Below are 21269 nucleotides of genomic sequence, written 5' to 3'. Positions count from 1 at the left end.
ACTGATGGAGCAGATCCCCAAAAGGAGAGAGGTTCTATGTGTCAGGGGGTATGGAGGTCATCCAGAGCAACAGTCAAGTACTGACAGCCAGGAGTGGCACAAATTGAGGGGATATGAGAGGGACCTTCTTTACCCAGAATGGCAAGGACCTGAAATGCACTGCCTGAGAGAGTGGTTGAAGTTCCTGGCAGCATTTAAGAAGTGTCTAGATGAACACTCCAATTGCTTAGGTATAAAGGGCTATGGACCAAATGCTGGGCGATGGCATTAATAAGGAAGGGTGCCCAATGGTCACTGTGGACAAGTTGGGCTGAATGGTCTGTTTGTAGACTGTATGATTCTAGCAGAGTTAGATATGTAATGACCTCATAAAATATGTGAAGGTGAGAACTCTACACTCAACACCAGCTACTCACATCTCCAGGTCAAAACCAATTACTATTCATCACCAGTTCTCCCTCCACCACTCACTGACAGATGTACATTGATATTCGTTCTTGTTTTGCCCTCTCTCATATTCACTGACCAAAATAAAGCAACATATACTCTTTTATTTCCCTTTTCCCTCACACAGATATATTGACTTCCTGATTCACCAAATCCCCCTCAAATAGACTTGAAGTGAGACACACGCTCACTTCTTCCCTGCAAACCCTTCCATACACCCAGGCCCACATAGACACCCAGTCACCAATAAGATAACTCATTATCTTACAGGCAAAGGTGGCATGGAACACACAGTTCTGACAGACAGGAGGGTGGGTGGGGGGGGGGGGGGGGTGCTTCCTATCAAAGACCATTCCAAGCACAATGACAGCTTTGGCAGCTGGCAAGTCAAGGTGGGGCTTCACTCGATTTCAAAGTAGACTATGCTGACCACAGCCATATCAAGCTGCTGGGCGCCCTGAGGACTGTGCCTGGGCCACACTGAAAAGAACAGCAGCCCAGGGATGAGCAACTAGTGACCCTGGGGTAATGAGAGATCTATTTGATAATTTAGAAAAAGACATGAACATGTTATTTACTACGACACACAGACAGGTTATCCAGTCCCTCAGATTCATCCCAGTTCCCAATCAAGCAATCCCATCTCCCTTTCCTTATTTCCATGTATCCCTGCAAATTATTCTTTCTCACATGCACATCAATTCCCCTTTGATTCTTTCGTCACTTTTACAGTAACCAATTAACCTGTCAGCTCATCTTTGGGATATAGGAGGAAACCGGAGCACCCAGTGGAAGCCAATGTGGTCATGAGGAGAATGTGCATACGCCTCCCAGACCACACCCAGGTCCCAGCAGTTGTGAGGCAGCAGCACTAACTACTGTATGTGCTCATGTGCCACACTGATATGAAAAAAGGAAATTACACATTTGTAAACTTCAACATATCCTAACAGTTGCTGATGATAATGTTAATTTAATACATACAATTTACTTCAGTGACCAGGGGTTCCCTTCATTGCTTGTCAAAAATATTACAACTGGATGTTCTGGGTTAAGTTCAAGGTGCCATTTTCTCATTCCCCATCACAAACACAATTCCCTAACTACTCATTCCACATTTATCACTGGTGTTTAAGCAACACATTGATTTAAAAATTCTCATCCTTGTTTTCAGATCTCTCTACATTGTCACTATTCTTAAACTTTAATCCCTTCTAGCCTTACAAACATCCATGATTTCTGTGCTCCTCCAATATTGGCTTCTTGAGCATCACTGAATTTAATTGCTGTACCACTGACAGCCATAACTTTAGCTGTTAAGGCCCTAAGCTCTGGAATTTCCACCCAAAACCTCTTTGTCTCTTTACCTTTCTTTCCTTCTTTAAGATATTCCTTGAAACCTCTCATTGATCAAGCAATAGTCATTTGTTTTGACTGCTGACAACATAATTAGTGCAATGATTGTTCTTGGGATATTTCCAGCAAAAATGAAATCCAAAATGCATTGTTATAGGGATAGGTAGAAAAGGAATAATATAGAGATAAAAACACAGAGAAAGACAGGTTGATAGAAAGAGAGAGTGATCTACCAAAAACATGTGGATAATGTATTAGTTAACTGAAGAAGGACATTTCCATACGCACATTCCTGCAAGAGAATCTGTAACATCAAGATCAGTAGTTTAAATGGATGCAATCCAATATTTATGATTATTTTAATAATAATCAGAATATTGTGGTCAATTTTAATGGAACTTCTAAGATGTACTTTTGCAAAGGTACTAAACTAATTGTCAATTATCTCTATTAACTTAGCAAGTAATTTTAGGAACCGATAAGATTAAAACACACTGAAATTCACCCACTTCTCTACAGATATAAAAGCAAACGAAACGTTCAACATACCTATGGAGGTATCGAAGAAAGATAAATAGGTAATACTGAGGAAGACCACAACAAAATACAATATTTACAAACACGAAAAATGGACATGCATTTGGCAACATAATTTGAATATTGTCTTATCTAGAAAAAATATGAACAGGTTTGATGGGATAGATGTAGATAATTTCATTTGTTGGGGAAACTAGAGACTGTAAATGTAAGATCATCACTCGTTGAAAAAATGTCTTCACTCAGAGTACAAGTAAATATTAGATGAACAGCATCAATTAGAGGGAATCTGTATAAATACATGAAAGATATGTGGGCTCTGTTGTAGGGCCCAATGAGGGTGGGAGGGAGGAGGCTTACACGGAGCATAAACAATAGTAGGGACTAAACGGGCCAAATGATCTGTTTCTGTGCTATGCATGCCAAGTAAAATCTGCTATAATAAACAGTTTAATCAGTTGGACTATACTCCATTTTATTTATGAAAATATCTCTACAAAAAGGCTGGTTCTTGCACATTAATTTTCTTGCTTCAAGATAAAGCACATATATGTTTTATGCCATCCGGATTTATCAGGGTGAGACGCGTTAATTTTTTAAAAAGGTTATTAAAAAAAATTCAAGGCTGTTTTGATGAGATTGCTCTTTTAGCACAGTGTCTTGGGCACCAGGGCTTGCAAAATAGCAGTTTGAGTGCCTAACTCTTTAAGCCTTCTGTTTTGTGTAATGAAAATCCTGAATATGTAATTGAATTCTTGGCTACAAGCTACCACATCGGGTGGTAATTATAGATGTAAAATCATGGACAGCACATATTTAAATTCTCTCTGTGTGACCCCAGTCTTGGAATATAATTTCACAATATCACTGCTTAGACACCATGTGATGACGGGAATATGCTCAGTTATGAAATATAACAGATGAAACTGAACAAAATATGTTGAAATTGAAGAAAATAGGTCACAAGGCACAAAAAGAGACAAAAGCAAAAGGTCATTGAGAGAGGGAAAGAGGGAAATGAACTAGAGACAAATCAGAACGATGCGTTGGAAAGAGAAAGAAGCTTAAGAAGCAAGAGAAATTTGAGAAGAAAAATGGATCAATGCAAGGAAGTTATTGTTCTGTGACATCACAACTGTGAAATTGTAAAGCTTCAAAAAATATTGTGCTGTTGTTTCTTGGTGTAATGAATACTTGTTTACTCGTATCCATTAAAGATTTCCTCTGATGTTAATATCCACTGAGTAGAGATGTGAACATTACTGTGTCAAGTAGAAAAATATTCCAAATGGAGATAGAGTTCATGAGGTTGAGAAAACAAGACCCTACACACCCAATTGCAGCTGTCCAAATGAGACTTCTCTCATACGGTTGTGAAGTGTACTTGGGCATTGTTTAATCTGGTTGCTTTTACAGCTGTAGCAGAATTATGTCGCAAAGCACTTACCAAAAGTGGTCTCATTACTTACTGCTATTGTTTTGACGTTAAACCATTTGTTTGAAAGCCTCTGATTATTTGACAAAATTCAACTTTTCATTCTCAATTTTACTCAAAGGGACAAACACTGAATTATAACACAGGAATATCAGTCTTTATCACATTGAGCGACAGTAATTAGGCTCATTTCCCATTGATCACTCTGCTCTAACTGGGTAAAAGGGCAGCAAATAGGAAAGCAATATAAAGATTCTTAAAACCTTTTAGTGCCTGAATCAAGAGCAGAATGTGAAAAGTGATGTCTTCAAGAAAAATCATCATGTTTCCAGATGACTAGCCAGATGAAACTGTGATTGATAAGTAGGGCTGATGTTGGTTAGACATTTGGGTAGTTGCAAAACAAACATTTGAGAGGAGGGCAAGGGTGTCAGATTCCCAGGAAACACACTCTTCTCATGACTCACAAGCCGTGCAATAAAGACACTTACTTCATGGATTGGTCTTTCTTGCTCCTATTTGTTTAAAAATAAACATTAGAACATATAAAGTAAGACTTCTCCACCAATCAACAGGTCTAAACAGATATTTTACCTCAACTTTACATTCCTGCCTGATCCCCAATCACTTGGTTTCTTGGATTACAAAAATGTATTGATCTTAGCCTTGAATATATTCAATGGCCAAGCACTCATGATCCTCTGAGGTGGAGAATTCTAAGGATTTCCTATCCCAAGTGACAACATTTCTCTTGACTTCAAACCTAAATGATTGATCCCTTTTCCTGAGATCAAGCCCCCTAGTTTTAGATTTCCTGGCAAGGAAACCAACCTCTCCACAACAAGTAAGATCACCTTTCATTCATCTGAATTTCACACAACTTAAGCAAATTCTACTCAGTTTCTACCATTCTTGAAATGAGGCCTCTCATTCTGTAGAGATTACATGCCTCCACTTCTGACCTATATCCATTTAAACTGGAAGCTGGCAGTTTTAGAACATAGAACAGAGAATAGTACACCACAGGAACAGACCCTTCAGCCCACAATGTCTGTGCCAACCGTGATGCCACATTAAACCTATCTGCCTGCACATGATCTATATCCCTCCATTCCTTGCATGTTCACGTGCCTGTCTAAATGCCTCTTAAACACCACTATTGTATCTGCTTCCACCACCATCCCTGGCTCACGTTCCAGGCACCTATCACTCTCAGTATAAAAAACTTACTCTGCACATCTCCTTTGAATTTTCCCCCTATCAACTTAAAGTTATGTCCTCTAATTTTTGATATTTCCATCCTGGAAAAAGAATCTATCTATCCTGACTATGCCTCTTATAATTTTATAAACCTCCATGAGATCTCGCCTCAGCTTCTGACACTCTAGAGACAACAATCCAAATTTTTCCAACCTCTCATTATAGCTAGTACTCTGTAATCCAAGCAGCATCTTGGCAAACCTCTACTGCACCTGCTCCAAAGCCTCCACATCCTTCCTGTAATGGGGTGACCAGAACTGCAAGTTATACTCCAAATGGTGCCTAACCAAAGTTTTATATAGCTGAGAAGTGAATGTTAAAAATTCCTCCATGAAATGAATTTCAGATCTGAGGTGACTGTGACCTGAAATACGTGTGATATTACAGCAATAAAATGCTTTCTGTCACTTGTTTTATTTTTTATATCTTTTAAAATGAATATACAGTACCTCTGTGCTTGCTGATTTACTCTGGCTTCCAGTTAATGGTCTCCAATAGCCCGTCTTGTTATACTTAACATAAAATGAAAACAATGTAGCCCTGTGCTTGCTAATTTACACTGGAAACTTAATTTTCAATATTTCGATTTTAATATTCACAGGTTTTCAGTTCCTCCATGGTCTTGCCCTTTTCAATCTCTGTAATCTCATTTTACTTGAAAAAGATATCTGCACGCCTTGAATTTTCACCTTTTAATCATCTGAATGTAGTTGATCCTCTAGTGCCTGCTGCATCTTCAGGTGCAAAGCCTATAAGCTCTGGAATTTGCTCTCTATATATCCACGTCCCAACCTTTCTTTCCTCCTTTAAGATGCTCCTTAAGACTTAGAGCATGCATTGGGTCATCTGCTCTAATAATTTAGGCTTGTTATCAAATTTTATATGATTTTCGAAGTGCATATAAATGAAAACTATTGCATTTTCATTTTAAGTGCATAAAGCCTTGACAATAAGTTTACTTTCAATTGCTGTTTGTGTTAGGGAACTTTAGCTTCAGTGTTGAAGACTCATGTAATTAGTTCACCACATTCCTTAATAGAAATTGGAAAAATTAATTTTGACATTTGTGCCATGTTAACAACCTTTTATAGAAGACTGATTTGTAGCCAATGAAAAAATAGGGACAGAGAAAAAGGAAACAAGCTGCTGACTTTCCTTTGTAGAAGCCCAGAGTCAAAATGATTGAGCTTGATTTTTAGGATCAACTACTTCTTGTAGTCCACAGACCAAGGGTTAGGTAACCCACAGTTTAGAAAGCTTGTCTGAACTACAATGATATTTTGAAACGCTAGATGCAATTTTTAACACTTTAATTTACTGTTTGCTCCCTCTAATGTGAAAAAATAGCCCAGAGTACTTTCATTTCAGTGGTCCAACCACTGCAGTTTATAGTGCAGTTACTTCAAATACCTTTAAACCATTTGATAAGTTTCCTGAATGAAAAGATGAAATATATACAACTTGGTGGTAGTTCTTCTATCCAAAGTAATAGAGAGAACAAATGCATAAAAGTAAATTGAATAATTCTACAAAATAATTACAGAGTAAGCATGGCAAAAAATAAATTTACAAAGAAGTTCTGGAAAATATGAGCTTCATTTACAGATAACATACCATGCATTTTACATTCATTTACAGGAGGTGGGCATTGTTTGCAAAGCTGATATTCATTGCCCATCTCTCATAGCTCTTTAGAAGGTGGCGGTAAACCAATTCAGTCCATATTGAGAAAGTAATCTCAGAGTTTTGACACAACTCAGTGGTCTGTTAAGGCATTTCAAAAGCAGTTAAGAATAATCTACAATGAGTCATGTAAAGGCTGGATTGGTTAAAGATGGCAGACACATACAAGCCAGACTGGGAAAGGATAACAAATTTCCTTCCCTTAGGGAACCAGATGGGGTTTTACGGCAATGCTATAATTTCATGATTACCACTCCCAAAACTTGTTTTTTATTTTAGATTTATTTAATTAGCTGAATTTTAATTCCAAAGCAGTTGTGATGGGAATTGAATATGTCTCTAGATCATTAGTTCAGGCATCTGGATTACTAGTGCAGTAATATACCATTATGACATTACATCCCTATAAACACCGAAGAAACTAAAGGATTCTAAAACGTTGGAATTAACCATGCTGAATGTGGCAGGCATTCTGTTGGGAACCGCCAACATGCAGCCATCCTGTGCTGGCCAGATGGGAACTCAATGTAAACCCTTATCTGTCACTCTGTTTCATCACTGAATTCCATGTGGAGCCTGGCCTTGCTGAGATTCCCCTGCATAATATTGGGGAATTTGCCTCCCCAAGCCTACACCAGTCATCCCTGGCTTAGAATTGGAGACTCCATTCACTATAATGGAGATTTTCATTTTGGTGAATGCAGAATTGTTCCTTATTTAACTATTTTATTTCAGTTTCTTATTTTTACTCATTTCTAAAATTTTAATTAATTTTTGCTTCTGTTAGTGCTGTTAGCAGTTTTTAAATACCTCAGAACATCAAGGACATTTGAAAACTATAAGGAAGGCCCAACAGTTTTGTCAGGAAACAAACCCCCTTCCTTTGCCCATAGTTTTGCCTTCTGCTGTTACTATGAGAGGCATAGATAGGGTAGATAGTCAGAGCCCTTATCCCAGGGTGGAAGGCTGTCAGAGAGTTCTAAGGATAGGGCCTCTGCAGTGCCACTCGAGACCTACTCCTGGAGCAAGACTGGCCCTTCACATCCAGCCTAGGTAAGGGAAAACATGCAGGGATTGGAGGGGGCATTTCTGTTGGTGGGCAGGATTTTGGCATGTTCCGGGCTATTGAATTTAGAAGCATTAAAATAACGATGTGTAAAAGTCACCACAGCACCACAACCCAGTACAATCACAAATTTAGAATTTAATTCAAGTCAAATGTTAAGAGGCTCTGATGAACTTAATTAGAAACTTACAGGCCAGAAAAGGAATGGGCAAGGCTGTCTCAGCTGCTTCCAGCTGTCTGGAAAAAGGGCTCTGAAATGCTTACAAACAGGATACAGTAAAACCATAAAGTAATTCATCATTTTATTTTAATAATAATGGTGATGGAAGGCCATGGGAAAGTTTTCAAAACTATCAGGAAGTTATTTATTTGTTCTGAAAGTACTTGCATACTTACCAGCAGTGATGTGCAAAAAATAAGTTTATCAGTAAAATATTATACAGGCCAAGTGATGCTATTGAATTATATGAAACATGGCTTCCCATAGCAAATTTTGGATCCTAAATTGCTCACTGGGGAAGCAATCACTGAAAGTGAGATGGGAATACAGGAATCCAATTTTTTCTGGAAGTAGGTGGTCTGATCATTTTTCGATCAGTGAGAAAGGAACAAGAATTAAAAGTGAAAAATCTTCAAACTCCTGAGTTCTTGTGAAAGAACTGAGGTAATTTGATTGCTTTGGCTAATAATTCCACATACTTAAGTGCACATCATGAAAAATACTCCAAAACGATCCAAAATATTTCTGCAGAACTCTAGCTTTTGACAGACATTTCAATTACAGGGGAGTCAAGAAGTATGGGGAGAGAGTAGGAAAGTGGCTTTAAAATTGGATCAGCAGTGATCTTACTGAATGGTGGAGTCAGCTCTCACTCTTTCTTATTTTATTTTCTTACTTTTTTTTTCTAAATACTTATCAAGGTTTACTACCAGGCATGATTCTGTGGATGTTGATGGGTGAATTACAGTGAATTCACCTTCCAGAGCAACATGGGCAGGCAACATTCAACATATGCATGAACCACACCCAGTTGTACCCCATGGCAGCTGCTCTCAACACTGCCAATATCCTCCCTTCCCCCTCCAAAATTGTTGATGCTTGTTCAATATCCAGAACTTCTTTCCAATTAACAACTGTGAGTTTTAGCCCTCACCACAAAATCCAACCAGTCCACTGTTCCATCCCTCTTGGTGGCCATAATCTGAGGCTGAATTACCTCATTTGAAGTTAAGATAAATTCCAAACTACATATCTTCTCCACCACCTTCTTCCACCTCAGTAATATTATCTACCTCCAGCACTATATCAGATGATCTATTGATGAACCCCATATCTATGCATTTGTTGAGTGAGACTTGACTGTTCCAGTGCTTAACTGGCTGGCCTATCATACAGCATCCTGTATGGCTGTCAAAGATGAAAGCTGATAACATCTCTAAGAGGGAAAATGGTCAAGCATTTTGTATCTCCTTAATCAATCAGAGTGAAGGACTTGAAATCAATAAAACAAGGAATTGGAATCAATAACACGAGGAATGATCCAAAAACAGATTCTGCAGATACTGGAAAACTGAATATTAAGCAGGTTAGGCTGTTTAATTCTCAACAGATATGCCTGATCTGCCAAATATTTCCAGCATTTTCTGTTTTATAACAGAATGACAAAAATACAAATCAGATTGACTGAATTCAATGTCAAATTAGGTACAGAAAGAAAAATAACAAAAAAAGAGTATTGGACTAAGGGAAAACAAACTACAGAAAAGTTTTTAAAAAAGTGTTTTTAATTTTAAATTTGACATTTTAAAAATGTTCAATATTAAAACCCTGAAATAACGGCTAAATTTTAATGACAGGAATTATTGATCACTGAACTCATAATTAAAAGTATAGTTAGTCTGTAACAGGCAAGAGTTAACTTTCTGTGATGAGTCAAGTTTGTAGCTACAGCGCCATATAGTTACTTGAACCCATGCAATTCAATTCAGTGGTGCTGTTCAGACATTTTTTTCTATATTTGACATAACCTCTCATTATATGATGCCACTGAATCACTTATTCATACCTAATGGACCATCATTAGTTATTAATTTGATAGAAAAATCTGGTCCAGTCTAGGCTGACGCACCAGGGCAATAATGAGAGAGTGGAGCACTGTTAGAGATACTGTGTGTGCAACATTGAACTGGAGTCAAATTCTGTTTGTTTTGTCAGCTGTGACTTAATTGAGTCAGAAGTTTGTGGGATGAATCTTACTTCAGAGATCTGAGTCCAGGAATCAAAGTTGGCACCCTGTTTGAGCTTAGTCAGATGAGATTTAAGCAGAGGTTTTGCCTTCTCCCTAAGGTGCTCATAGTAGATTCCACTGTCAGAACTTTGAAGAAGAACAGGGGAGTTATCTACATGTCATAGTCAATACTACCTTTCAATCAGCATAAAAGTTATCTATTCACCATTATATGTTATTTGTAGAAACATGCATCATTTGGCTGCTATGTTTCCTGCACTGCAATAAAGGCACAATTCAAAGGGCATAATTTACTATAAAGTGCTTTGGAAAATTTGAAGGTCACAAAAAACTCTATCTAAATGCAATGTTTTCTTTCTCTTGTGAATGTAAGTGTATACATGGAATTACTCAAAGAGCTTGAACCTACCAATGTCATAACTAGTACTAGTTATTTATTTAATTTTTTATGGCACCTTGCTCTGCAGAATTTTGTTGACATCTTCTTTTATTACATTTGAAAGCAGTTAAATAAATGACAAGACAATTATTTTAGTGATATTGTTTGAGGAACAAAGACTAACTATGACATTGGCAGGTCTGAGCTCTGAGTAATTGTGTTGACATCTTTTATTACATTTGAAAGGTTCTTATTTGGTTATGTAGTGCTTTGGGGCACCTAATGGTTGGGGATGACCACTTATTTTATTGCTTTTATTTCATGAAAGGAGAATTAATGCATAATGTGTTATTCCTATGATAAAATGAAACTGTTTCATGGAACAACTTACTGTTAATTCTTTTAGAGCTGAATTTCTGTTTGGTCAAGGATCTTCATGAATTGGAGGTGCACCTGCCTTTTAATCACCAGAATCCCGACCTTCCAGCATTCCAAACACCCAAATTAGTGTGCTGCATGAGCTGCTTGAGGTGAGGCTTCTCCTCTGTCCTTGGTCTTCTACACTGTTCTGAAGAGTTTTAACAGAAGCTGGATGAACAGCACCTCATCTTTGGATTGGAAACTTTACAGCCTTCAGGACTCAATATTTAGTTTGGATTATAACCACTGCTCCTATTTTTACAGGATGGCAGCATCTAGTAAATTCTGCTGCTGGTACCTGCAGCTATAGGCCTATCATCTATTTCTTTTTCTGTCCCATTACCTCTCTTCTTTTGCCTTGCAACCATCATCCCTTTTGACATTTAAAATCTTCAGCACTGCACACTGACTTAGACCCTCTCTTTTGTTCTTTCCACTCTCCCAGCTTTCTCTGGATCTCTTCTTTCTTAAAGCCTCTTGACCTTTAACTCTTTAAATCTTCTGCCCTGCACAGATACTTCATTTCTGTACTCATTTGAAAAATGGAACATGTGTGTCAGGCTAACAAGTAAGGAGAGCAACTCGCCTTACAGCCACACTTCAGCAAAAAGGTTACGGGTGAACAAAGGAAGACAACAAAGGGCAAAGGCTGGATTTTTCTCTGCATTTCTGCAGCCGGAGATCCCAAGAGCAGGAAGAGGAGCTAGGGGAGTACATCTGTAGTTGTGAAACTTCAGGCACTTAATTCAGACACTTGGACTGAAAAATTGAAGGGGTTTCAAGGTACTGGAAAAAATGGAAGAGGAGCTGAGCTACAAATGCTTCTGCAAGTGTCAGCTTTTCATGTTTCCTATTAAAAGATAGGGAAAGGTGATACTTCGCATGTTAGTATCTTCACAAAGGCATTAAGTGCTTTAAATAATGAAATACTTTAAATGAAAACTACTGTTCCAGACTCTGTATCCCAGGATTCAATCCAGGTTCAGAGGGAAATTAAAATCAAAAAAACTGTAAATGCTGGAAATCTGAAATAAAAAGAATCGCTGTTCACAATGTGGTCTCTTCCACATTGAAGAAACCAAAAGCAGAAATTGTATGATGCCCTTGTGGAGTATTATGTTCATTCTGCTGGAGTGAGTCTAAACTTCTGGTTGTCTGCCATTTTAATTCCCCAACCCAGTCCCATTCTGACATTTCTGTCAATGCCTCCTGCATTTCACAACAAAGCCCAACATAAACTTGAGGAATGACATTCCATCTTCTATATGGACACGTTGCAGCCTTCAGGACTTGGTATTAAATTCTCCAGCTTTAGGTAACTCACCCTTTCTTTCTGTCTGTTGCAAAACTGGCCATTCTACCATTGTCATTTTGGCTCAATTTTTTTTCTATTGGTGTAGTCTGGCCTGCTGAACCTGTTCCATAGCTTCGCTATTAGCAACACATTACACAGGCAAAGATGCATGATCTAATTCTAGCTGCTACTTCAATGGCTACATTAACCCATTTGGTCTCATACTATCAGACATATTCCCTTTGTTCTACCCATTCCTTCCCCACCTTCTCTGCTACTGAAAACTAAATAGTTTTCTCTCTTTCCAAGTTCTGACAAAGGGCCTTGGGTCTATTAGTGTATTAGGTCATTAAGGGACCACTATTAATGGGGTATTTGACATTAGTGTATTGGGTCTATTAGGTCATTTTCTGTTTTTCTCTCTCTATAGGTGCTCCTTGACCGAACTGAGTGTTTTAAGCACTTTTTGCTTTAATTTTGTGTTCAGAGAGATCTGTGTAACTTGATCACTGAAAGTTATTGTGCAAGTACAGCAAGAAATGAAGAAAGCAAACAGCATGCTGGCTTCTATTCCAAGAGGATTTGAGTACCTGAGTAAAAATATCATTCTGCAATTATATAAGGTGCTGTGAGACAGTATCTGCAATACTGTGTTTTTCTACCTTCGGATGGATGTACTTGCTTTTGAAGGAGTGCATCAAAGGTTCACCAGATTGATTCCTGGGATGGTGGCTTTGTCATATAAGGAAGGATTAAGTACATATTTTCCTGAGTAGAAGAATGAGAGGTGATCTCCTTGAACATACAAAATTCTTATCTGGCTTGATGTGATAAATACAGGGATAATATTTATTCTGGCTAGGGTGTCTAGAACCATGATCATAGTCTCAAAATAAGAGGCCAGCCATTTAGGACTGAGATGGGAAGGAATTTCTTCAAGGAATAATGAATCTTGGAATTCTCTGTCCATGAGGGCCATGGAGCTCGGTTGCTGAGTGTATTGAGGGCAGAGATTGATAGGTTTTTGAATATTAAGGGATTCAAAAGATATGGGATTAGTGCAAGAAACTGGCGCTGAGGGAAATGATTAGCAATGATTGAATGGTGAAGCAGACATGAGGGGCCAAATGACCTATTTCTATTTATTATGTTCCAAAACAGTACTGGTATCTGGGGATTCATAAAACCAAGGCCATTTTTAATTAAGTATGAAATTCGCTGCAATTATTTTCTCCAAACAAACATGGTTGAAAAATCAAGCCTTTCACAAACATGGCATCTCACCTGAAGAATCCAGACACTCAGCTGCAGTTGATGTGAATTTTTGGCTAAGAATAATGTTGAAATCTTCCAGAAAGTCAACAGACTGTAATGGAGACGTGATGACAACATGATCTAAAAAGTAAGAACATTTTTTTAAAGAATTAGGGGAAACTGCTCTTGACTGGTCTAAGTTCATCAACACTGGCAATCCAGCAATGGAACCGATCTGAGGTTTTGACACAACACTTTTACACCATGTGGCAAACAAACATGTTCAGATAAATGAGGAGAGTACTGAGGGAAGGGGGTTTGGGGGTGGTGGTTTTAGTGGGGAGGAACTGCAATCCCTACTTATTTTGTGGATTCAGTAGATGCATTCCACAAAGAGAGCAATTTAAGACCATGTTAGGCATCAGGGTTTGAAAAAGTCACAGCAGCTTCAGAACTGGAAAGAAGCTCAATGCTTATTTCAATGCCCTGCCGAGGCTGCCTAAGAGGGTACCGAACAATTCAGCACCCAAGCAGCCATTTTGCTGTAATAACCAGGCTTTATCTGAACCTGTTCATTGCCTGAAAACTGAGAAGAATAACATTGAATTTAGACACCACAAGCACTTCAGTGAAAATAAAACTTAGATCTCAAATAACTTTGTTGTCTGAGAGGCCCAAAGTATCTAAAAACATTGGGAACAGAGATCTGAAGTGTTTAAGAACAGTAGAAACCGAAGCACATGTTGAAGAGAAAGAAGAAGGAAATAGTGCAGGGCAGTGACAGAGATAATGATAACCAACCAGGGGGTATCAGGAAGGGGCAGAGTGAACAGCACAAGGCTGCATCAGCAAACAGAGTCAGATTAAGGGAAAATAAGGAGATACAATTAAAGTGTCTTTATCTCAACATTCAAAACTAGATAAGTTGGTGGCATAATAGAAATAAATGGGTATGATCTTAAAGCCAATACAAGGACAAGTCCAGAAGAAGGATCTTGATCCAAAACGTTGACTATCCCTTTGCCTTAACATATATTGCTTGACTTGCTGAGTTCTTCCAGCTACAAGGTGACTAAAGTGGAGAATTGAATATTCAGGGGTATTTGACATTTTGAAAGAGTAGCTAGAAAGAAAAAAAAGAGATGTAGTAGCTCCTTTAATAAAGAATGAGATCACTGCAGTGGTGAGGAATGCTTAGAAGCTCGAGACATAGAATCGGTTTGGGTGGAGATAAGAAATAGTGAGGTTAAGAAATTACTGGTGGAATTAGTATCCGGGTCCCTCAACAGAAGCCATACTGCAAGGACAGAGTATAAATCAAAAAATAATGCAGTCTGGAAAGAATGGTGATGCACTTAGTCACGGGAAATTTTAATTATCATATAGATTGGACAAATCAAATTGGCAAGGGTACAAGTTTGTAGAGTGCACTTAGGGTGGTTTCTTGAAGCAGAATGTTGAACCAACTAGGGAAGAGGCTATTTTAAATTAGTATCATGTAACAAGGCAGGATTAGTTAATGATTTCCAATAAGAGTGATCAACACATGTTAAAATTTCAAATTCACTTTGAAGGTGAGACACTTGAACCTGAAAGTAGCTGAGCTTAGATATAGACAATTGCCATGAAGACAGGGAAGATAAATGGTAGATCAGCAGACATTTAAGGAGATATTTCAAAATTTAAGTAAAGGTATATTCCAATGAGAAAGGTTCTACGAGAAGTATGCACCATCGATGACTAACTCAGGAAGTAAAGGGTGATATCAAATTGAAAGAAATGTCATATAATGTCGCAAAAATTAGAAGCCAGAAGATTGAGAAATGTTTAGAAACCAGCGAAGGATGACGAAAAAAATTATAAAGAATGAGAAGTTAGATTATGAGAGTAAACTAGCATTTAATAAAAAAAAAACTTCTACAGATAAATAAAACAGGAGGAATGTATCTGACATGAACATTAGCCCCTCAGAAGATGAGACTGGGGAATTAATAAAGGGAAATAGCTAAATAATTATTTTGGAACAATCATCAGGGTAGAAACAGTAAAAACATTCTAATAACAATAATAGATAATCAATGAACTACAGGGAGGGAGGAACTTAATATAATCCCAATCAGTAGAGGAAAGGTACAAGGCAAAGCAATGGGACTAAAGACTGACAGGTTCCCTGGACCTGATTGCCTGCATCCTCAAATCTTGAAGGAAGTGGCTGCAGAGGTAGTAGATGTATTGGTTGCATTCCCTGAATTCTGAAGAGGTCCCAGCAGATTGGAAAACTACCAATGTAATGTGGTCCCCAATTATCTAGTTCTATAGCAATACACTACTGATCAAAATCTAGTTCTCCGTAATAATAGTTGACCAGGTACAGATCGTTATTATGTATTATGGTATTTGGACCATGGTAAAGACCAAAAGTATTATGGTCTTTTTTAAATGTGTTTACAGAATGCCACAATTACTCTAAATATAATGTTTCTTTTAATGTACAGAGTTTTCCATAAAATTGTTACAGAAATCTTCACCTCATGGTATAATATTTATGTACAAAAGATGTAATATCAAAAAGAAAGGTTTTAATGCTATAGAGGGCAGGATAAACTAGACAGAAATGAATAAAACTGCATGACTCAAATGGACCTCCTCTGACCTGCTCTTGGAGTCACAATATTTAAGTGGCTGGTCCAGTTGTGTTTCTGATCATTGATGACTCCCATGGTGTTGATTGTATGACTTGGTGATGGTAATGTAGTTGAATTTCAAGGGGAGGTGGTTAGAATTTCTCTTGGTGAATATGGTCTTTGCCTAGCTATTAGAAGTGGAAATTTTACTTAGTACTCACTAGCCGATGACCAATCATTATCCAGGTCTAGCTCCACACAGGCAAGGATTGGTTCATTTGCTGAAGGATTACTAATGGAATTGATTATTGTGCATTCTGACCTTATGATGGAAGGAAGGTCATTGAAGATGGCTGTGACTATGACATTTTCCTGATGTCCTGGGGCTGGGATGAAAGATCTATAACAACTATAACCATCTTGCACTGTACAATTCATGACTCCAACCATTAGAGCATTTTCCTCTTGAAACCCATTGATGCAACACTTAATCAAGTGCTGCCTTGATGCCAAGGACAGTCATTTTCACCTCACCAGTGGAAATCAGCTACTTGGTCCATGCTTGAACCAAAAGTATGATAAGAAGTGGAGTTGCCTGGTCCTGGCAAAAGCCAAACTTGGCTTTGGTGACTAGGCTATTGGCAAGTAAGTCCCATCTGGTAGCACTATTGATAACACCTTCCGTCACTTTGCTAATGTTCGAGAGAAGATTGATTGTGTGTAATTAGATTTGAATTGCCTATTTTTTGTGACCGGGACATATTGGAACATTATTGGATTGATGTCAGTTTTGGAATAGCTTGGCAGGAGTTGTAACTAGTTCTGAAGTGCAGTGAGCTGCGAATTTTTTAAAAAATGTATGTTACTGGTATTTCACCTAGAGAGCTTCTCTGGTCCCTGAACATAAGGAAGGGAAGAAGTGTGCCATATCCTGCACCCACAGTATTCTGCTTTTGTTTTAGTTGTTCTGATTTCACATATAAGTGCCTCTGGTTCCACATCAAGATGACTTTTAACTACTCTGTGAAGTGACCTGTTAAACCACTACAAAAAGTAAACTGCGTGAACAATAAGTCATGGATATGACAGTGACAGCTAATTCAGTAATGAATAAAAAGTGTGACTAGAAGCTTAACCACACAACACTGTTGCCTTCTGTTTTATGAGAATCGTTTTCCCCTTGAGTGAAACAGCCATTTCCAGGTCAGTTCATGTCACTCTGAAAACTCAACCCATGCATGACTCACATGCCTCTGAATGATTTCCATGTTGGGATGCAAGACTGGTGTCATTCTCCATGTATTATTCCTTTTGGAGCATTATGGGTGAGTTTGGACCACATTGCTTCTGAATCATTGTTGTGAACTACCTGGACATCTGGGTCCATCAGAACAATTGGAGGATTGCTGTACTGGATTGGGATTGCTGCACTGCACTATCAGTTAAGCACAACTATTCTCCCCCAGCCACACTGCACCAAGACCCAAGAGCTCCAAACAACAAACTGCTGGAGGAACTCAGTAGGTTCAGCAGCATCTGTGGCAGAGTGGGGGTGGGGGTGGGGGGCGCTGCGGGGATTATCGACGTTTTGGGTTGAGACCCTGAATCAGGACTGAGAGAGGAGAGGGAAGATAGCTGGTATAAAGAAGGGGGGGGGGAGGGGAAGACAGGGGCCAGTAGGTGATAGGTAGACTGAGGAGGGGTGAAGGATGATCAGCAGAAGAAGCAAGGTCAGGGAGGAAAGGGGTGGAGTTTTACCACTAACAGCTCAAATGTCACTGTCAACTCCCAGGCTATACAGCACCTCCAAATCTCTGATTATTTTTCTCCAATGGTTTTCATCCTTGACCCCCTTATATCCCTACTATCTGTCCCCTGACCTCTAACCTATCAAAGCTGAGGCTCAAGTTGCCCCAACTCTTTGATCTCCCAAATCAATATGGCCCACAACCCCCAATAGAGGGTATCTTCAAACTCTCTCCCCACAGTCTCACTAGCCTCATCACTGCCACAATCAGCATCATGGGCCCCTTCCCAAATCCTTGGACACGATCAAAAGCACAACCTCTCATCTTTCTTTCACCTCCCCACAAATCTAAGACAGAGGCGTGAACCATCTTCCCCATTCCTGGCCACAACAGAGGGCCTAACAAACCAGTGGTCATTGGCCATCTTGATCTCTGGACCCAACTCTGAGGACATATCATTCGCTCCCATTCTACTGCACCTGAGGCACCCTGCTGTAATGTCCATCTAGAGTCTGCTTTCCAGAATTTCTTGGCTAATGTCATTTTCTCACATTTATTTTCTGTGATTCAGGAGGTCAGTATTACCTTCTCATTTTAACCTATGTAGAAGACATCTAGAGAGTTTTCATACAAGTTTTCAAAGCAGTTATAGCAATTTTATTAGGATTAAAGGAAATCAATGAGATATATATTACGTTAAACTAACCTTGCTGTTTAGTTTTCAGCCAACTAAGAAGGTAGTTGCTTGTTTGTTGTAGTATGACATTATTGTCACCTTCAACAGTAGAGGTGACATCATTGTCATTTCTTGTGTCTCCAAGACGATTTACTGCAATGCAAATCACGTTTGCACATGAATAATATCACTACATTATTACATTTTAGATTCTTTTTAAAAAATTTCAGAAATATTTTTCATTAAAACTTGTTTGCCAAACTGTTTTATTGGTCTTTACCATTCAGTAAGTTCAAGCTAAGTTTAAGCCATGATTGTTATTATTGCTTACATTCTATTACTTATATTAGCACTTACTGGCAAGGTAGCCATGACCACCACAAGCTTCACGGGACTCCTGTATTCCTTGTTGAGCTGTCCATGAACTAAGAGGTTTACTTGCACAGGACAATGCATGTATTTCTCCAGCAAGCTCTACCTATATACAATAAAGTTAAAACAAAAGCGTGCAAAACGTGATATCATTTATGATAATTTTTTTTACAAGAATTCACAGTTGATCAGTTCCTTGCCAAGCAGTTGGACCATTTTAAAAGAAAATCAACTCTACAGTTTTAGACAGCCCCGATATTTTACCAGGGTCCACCTAATTTTTGTCTAACAATCTCAAGCAGGAAAACACACAAAACTCACCTTCATCCTTATAATTTCCTCCTTCCAAATATGTCCTTTGCCAAATATTTATGAAAGGCATTTTCATCTTCCTCTTAAATTCTAACTTCTCTCTAGATAGCAAAATTATGCAAAATGCAGTAGTAGATATTGACCTTTGAGACCTGACAAGACTCTCCATTCAACAGGTATCTCTTTCTAACTAACGTAAATTATTGAATTCCAAATTGAATTTATTTGCATGTTCTGGACTACTATCTTGTGTTCTGTGATATTCATGGATTATTCAGAGGATAACAACTACTTAAAGATGGAAAAGGCTTCCAAAGAAATCAATTGCTCAGTCTCCCTTCAAATAATGGTGGGATGGTGGACTAATAGAAAAGTAAGGCATTTTGAATGCTCCTAGCAGTAATTAGTATCCTTCTCATTATCATGATCAACTGAATGTTAATGGAATTATACACTTTTCTGTTCATGTTAAGAACAAGTGGAAATGTCTGCTATTACTGAGACCTTCCTTGCGAAATAAAATGCTGAATCCTTTGGAAGTGCTGCATTCCTTTTTCCCCACAAGTGAAAGTAATGAAAAATTTTCCTCTGATAAACAAGTCTTTAATTATGTTGATACGCAGATTATTGGCTGGTTTTACAGATACCCTCGGTGTCTTGTTATCCATGGCCTGGAACAATTTCAATTATAAATTGTTGTCCCCCACCTCCATTGTCAGACTTGTCCATTTGGCGGAAGTATGCTTGAAGTTGGCACAGAGATACAGTATGCCATTAAAGTGAGCTCTTTAGGACAAAGGCAGTTTAAGTCTCATTTACTCAGGTCATTATGACTAGCTCCTAATGCATTGTTCTTAAACCAAATACAAGATAAATGACAAAGGTGATTGATGAAGGTAGTGCTGTGGATGTTGTCTACATGGATTTTAGTTAGGTGTTGACAAGGTCCCTCATGATAGGCTCATCCAGATTAAGATGCACGGAATTCACAGTGACTTGACCATTTGGATTCAGAATTGGCTTGCCTTTAGAAAGTTGATGGGACTCTTTCTGGCTGGAGGTCCGTGACTTGTAGTATTCCGCAGGGATATGTATGGGGACCTCTGCTGTTTGTGATAGAAATAAATGACCTGGATGAAAATGTGGATGGGTGGGTTAGTAAGTTTGCAGACAATACAAAGATTGGTGGTGGTGTGGATAGTGTAGAAGATTGCCAAAGGATACAGCAGGATATAGATCAGTTGCAGATATGGGCAGAGAAATGGCAGATGGAGTTTAATCCAGCTAAGTGTGAGGTGTTACACTTTGGGAGATCCGATGTAAAAGGACAGTACACTGTTAATGGCAGGGCTCTTAACAGTGTTGATGTATAGAGGGATCTTGGGGTCCAAATCCATAACTCCCTGGAAGTGGCTGCACAGGTTGATAGGGTGGTAAAGAAGGCATATGGTATGCTTGCCTTTATTAGTCAAGGCATTGAGTTCGAGAGTCAGGAAGTTATGTTGCAGATTTATAAAACTCTGGTTAGGCCACATCTGGAGTATTGCATTCAATTCTGGTCGTCCCATTACAGGGAGGATGTGGCGGCTTTGGAGAGGATGCAAAAGAGGTTTACCAGGATGTTCCCTAGATTAGAGGGCATGTAGTATATGGAGAGGTTGGACATACTTGGGTTGTTTTCTCTGGAGTGGCAGAGGCCGAGGGGAGACCTGATAGAAGTTTATAAAGTTATGAGAGGCATGGACAGAGTAGACAGACGGTATCTTTTTCCCAGGGTCAAAATGTCTAGTATTAGAGGGCATGCATTTAAGGTGATGGGAGTAAATTCAAAGGAGATGTGCGAGGCAAGATTTTTTACACAGAGAGAGTGGTGGGTGCCTGGAATGTGCTGCCAGGGTTGGTAGTGGAGGGAAATACCATAAAGGCATTTAAGAGGCTCGTAGAGAGGCACATGAATGTACAGAGAATGGAGGGATATGGACATTGTGTAGGCAGGAGGGATTCGTTTATTTAGGCATTTGATTACTAGTTTAATTAGTTCAGCACAACATAGTGGGCCAAAGGGCCTGTTTCTGTGCTGTACTGTTCTAAGCTCTAATGCTTTTGCAATTATACATGTTCTTATCACCATTAGAAATTGATCTTCTTTGAACAAGA

At 38.7% G+C, this 21269-nt stretch overlaps 1 protein-coding gene across 1 annotated transcript in view; it reads right to left on the bottom strand.

The window, feature by feature from the left end:
• The window catches only part of acox3 (acyl-CoA oxidase 3, pristanoyl), a 120574-nt gene that overhangs the window by 35652 nt on the left and 63653 nt on the right, over positions 1-21269 (bottom strand). Inside the window, 3 exon segments of the mRNA XM_052041392.1 lie at positions 13411-13521; positions 18459-18581; positions 18786-18906. Coding sequence (XP_051897352.1) covers positions 13411-13521; positions 18459-18581; positions 18786-18906 — 355 coding nt within the window.

This window comes from Pristis pectinata, chromosome 2, assembly GCF_009764475.1.
Source record: "Pristis pectinata isolate sPriPec2 chromosome 2, sPriPec2.1.pri, whole genome shotgun sequence".
In the NCBI taxonomy this organism is placed as follows: Eukaryota; Metazoa; Chordata; class Chondrichthyes; order Rhinopristiformes; family Pristidae; genus Pristis; species Pristis pectinata.
This window is presented reverse-complemented; position numbering and strand designations above follow the sequence as displayed.